The 2219-nt window shown below is 39.5% G+C and overlaps 1 protein-coding gene across 1 annotated transcript; it reads left to right on the top strand.

Annotated features, from left to right (window-relative positions):
* Positions 1–316: 316 nt before the first annotated feature.
* Positions 317–1969, top strand: LOC124606042 (piggyBac transposable element-derived protein 4-like). The gene has a single exon (XM_047138005.1). The coding sequence runs from the start codon at positions 317–319 to the stop codon at positions 1967–1969; it is 1653 nt and encodes a 550-aa protein (XP_046993961.1).
* The last annotated feature ends 250 nt before the right edge of the window (positions 1970–2219 follow it).

Genomic DNA, 2219 nt, shown 5'->3' with positions numbered 1-2219 from the left:
GGGTTTGGCCAGCGCTATACGTTTTTCAGATGTTTATTAACAAAATGCGTCCATAGATGTCACGGCAGCGCTGTAATTCATGTTAAAACTTATCTTTGCGTTCTCAGTCTGTATATCATTCAGTTGTTTGTCATCATGTTTCGGCGCGGTTTATCAGACGCAGAAATTGCGGATTTGATCAATCATAGCGACACTCTGGATAATGTAGAGAGTGATTCAGACGATTCTGAATGCAATGGTGTGTTTGAAGGTACGTATTTCCGAATTTTCCACGTAATTGTGCAGTACGCACATATCTGTTGAACATGTGTAAACGATGTATGTAGTTACACATAATGTGATATTCTTTTTAGAAGACGAGATTGATGACAGTTTGTCTTCAGATGAAGACGAGAATGATGTTGAAGGTGTTGCTTCAAATCCAGCAGCTGTGCCGTATCCGAAAGACAGTGAGTGGACTGCAGTTGACACCTACCGACCTCTGCCTGTCAACACGACACCCAGGCAGATACTAGTGGATATTGATGAGTCGAGTTCTGTACTGGATTGCAGTAAAGTGTTCCTTACTGACAGTGACGTAAATGAACTCAAGAGACAGACAAATTTGTATGCATCACAGACAATACAGAAGAAAAGAAGAGGAAATAATCTGAAGCCCCATTCAGTTTTGAGTTCGTGGAAGCCAGTGACTATAAGTGAGATGAGGCGTTTCTTGGGTATTATTTTCCACATGTGTGTTTCGAAAAAGCCCAAAATTGCGGACCATTGGAGCACTAATCCTGTTCTTAGTTGTAACTTTTGTCCCCATGTCATGAGCCGTTTGCGTTTCACTCAGATACTGTCATGCTTGCATCTTGTTGACAATTCAAATCAGAAAAAACCAGGCGAAGATGGATTTCATCCACTTTACAAAGTTTTGCCATATTATAATAATTTGAAGGAGCGATGTATCCAGGCATATCGTCCCTCAGAAAAAGTGACAATTGATGAAGGAATTTGCCCATTTCGAGGTCGTGTGAGTTTCCGTGTTTACATGCAAAATAAGCCTCATAAGTATGGACTGAAAGTATATGCTGTTGCTGAAGCCAGTAGTGGCTATGTTGTAAATTTTGAAGTTTATGCTGGTAAGCATATTGTTGACAATTCTTCGTCTGCGGTTATTTTGCGATTGTTGTCTGACAGCAGCTTGCTGAACAAAGGCCACACTGTGTATTTAGATCGATTTTATTCCAGTCCAGAGCTATTTCAGCAACTGGCAGAGAAAGGCACTGGAGCTGTTGGTACTGTGAACAAATCCAGGAAAGGATTGCCTAAAGATTTAGTATCTGCTAAGCTGAAAAAGGGCGAAATGTCTTTTCGGCGTAAAGATAATGTATTGGCAATGAAGTGGAAAGATAAGAGAGATGTGTATACATTGTCTACAAGGCATCAAGCAACATTTGGTACGCATACTAAGAGAAATGGGTCTGTAGTATTGAAACCACTTCAGGTACTTGATTACAACCTCAATAAAATTGGAGTGGATATTGGAGACCAACGCCTGCAGTACAATCCGTTCCAGCACAGAACTGTGAAATGGTGGCGAAAATTATATTTCCATTTGCTGCTTATGGGAGTATCAAATGCATTTTGGCTGTACAATGCAGTGCACAGGAAGAAAATTACAATAACAGACTTTATAACAGTGCTTGCAGTTCAGCTTGTTGAAGACGACACACTTGAATTCATTCCAAGAAATGAAGGAACTGTAGGTCGGCTAACAAAGAGACATTTTTTGCAGCACATACCTGCAACTACTAAGAAGTATGCTGCTCGTGTGTGTCACGTGTGCAGTTCCAGGAGCAAGAAACAGAGTGGCAAGGCTTCTCGCAAAGAGACACGATACGAATGTGAACAGTGTGGCGTTGCACTCTGCCTGGAACCTTGCTTTAAAATTTTCCACACTAAAAAACAATATGATTCTGTGTGAAATTTATATGTAATACTGTATACTATCAGAAACATGTAATGTAGTGCCACAATTTTGGTTAAAAATAAATCACAATTGTATTCCCTTATTCGTATGACTTTTTCTAAATTCTTAAAACATCTAAGTGATTTCTATAACTGTACCTTAAAGCTGTGCATTGTAAAGTAGTTTCTTTCACTCAGAATTAAAGTAGAAATGTGCAGCTTCAAGATGGTACCAAATTTGCCACAATCCAAACAGTAGATTTGAT

Source organism: Schistocerca americana, chromosome 3 (assembly GCF_021461395.2).
Source record: "Schistocerca americana isolate TAMUIC-IGC-003095 chromosome 3, iqSchAmer2.1, whole genome shotgun sequence".
In the NCBI taxonomy this organism is placed as follows: domain Eukaryota; kingdom Metazoa; phylum Arthropoda; class Insecta; order Orthoptera; family Acrididae; genus Schistocerca; species Schistocerca americana.
This window is presented reverse-complemented; position numbering and strand designations above follow the sequence as displayed.

Excerpts from the sequence above, each read along its gene's own strand:
- LOC124606042 (XM_047138005.1), top strand. The coding sequence starts at position 317 with ATGTATGTAGTTACACATAATGTGATATTCTTTTTAGAAGACGAGATT.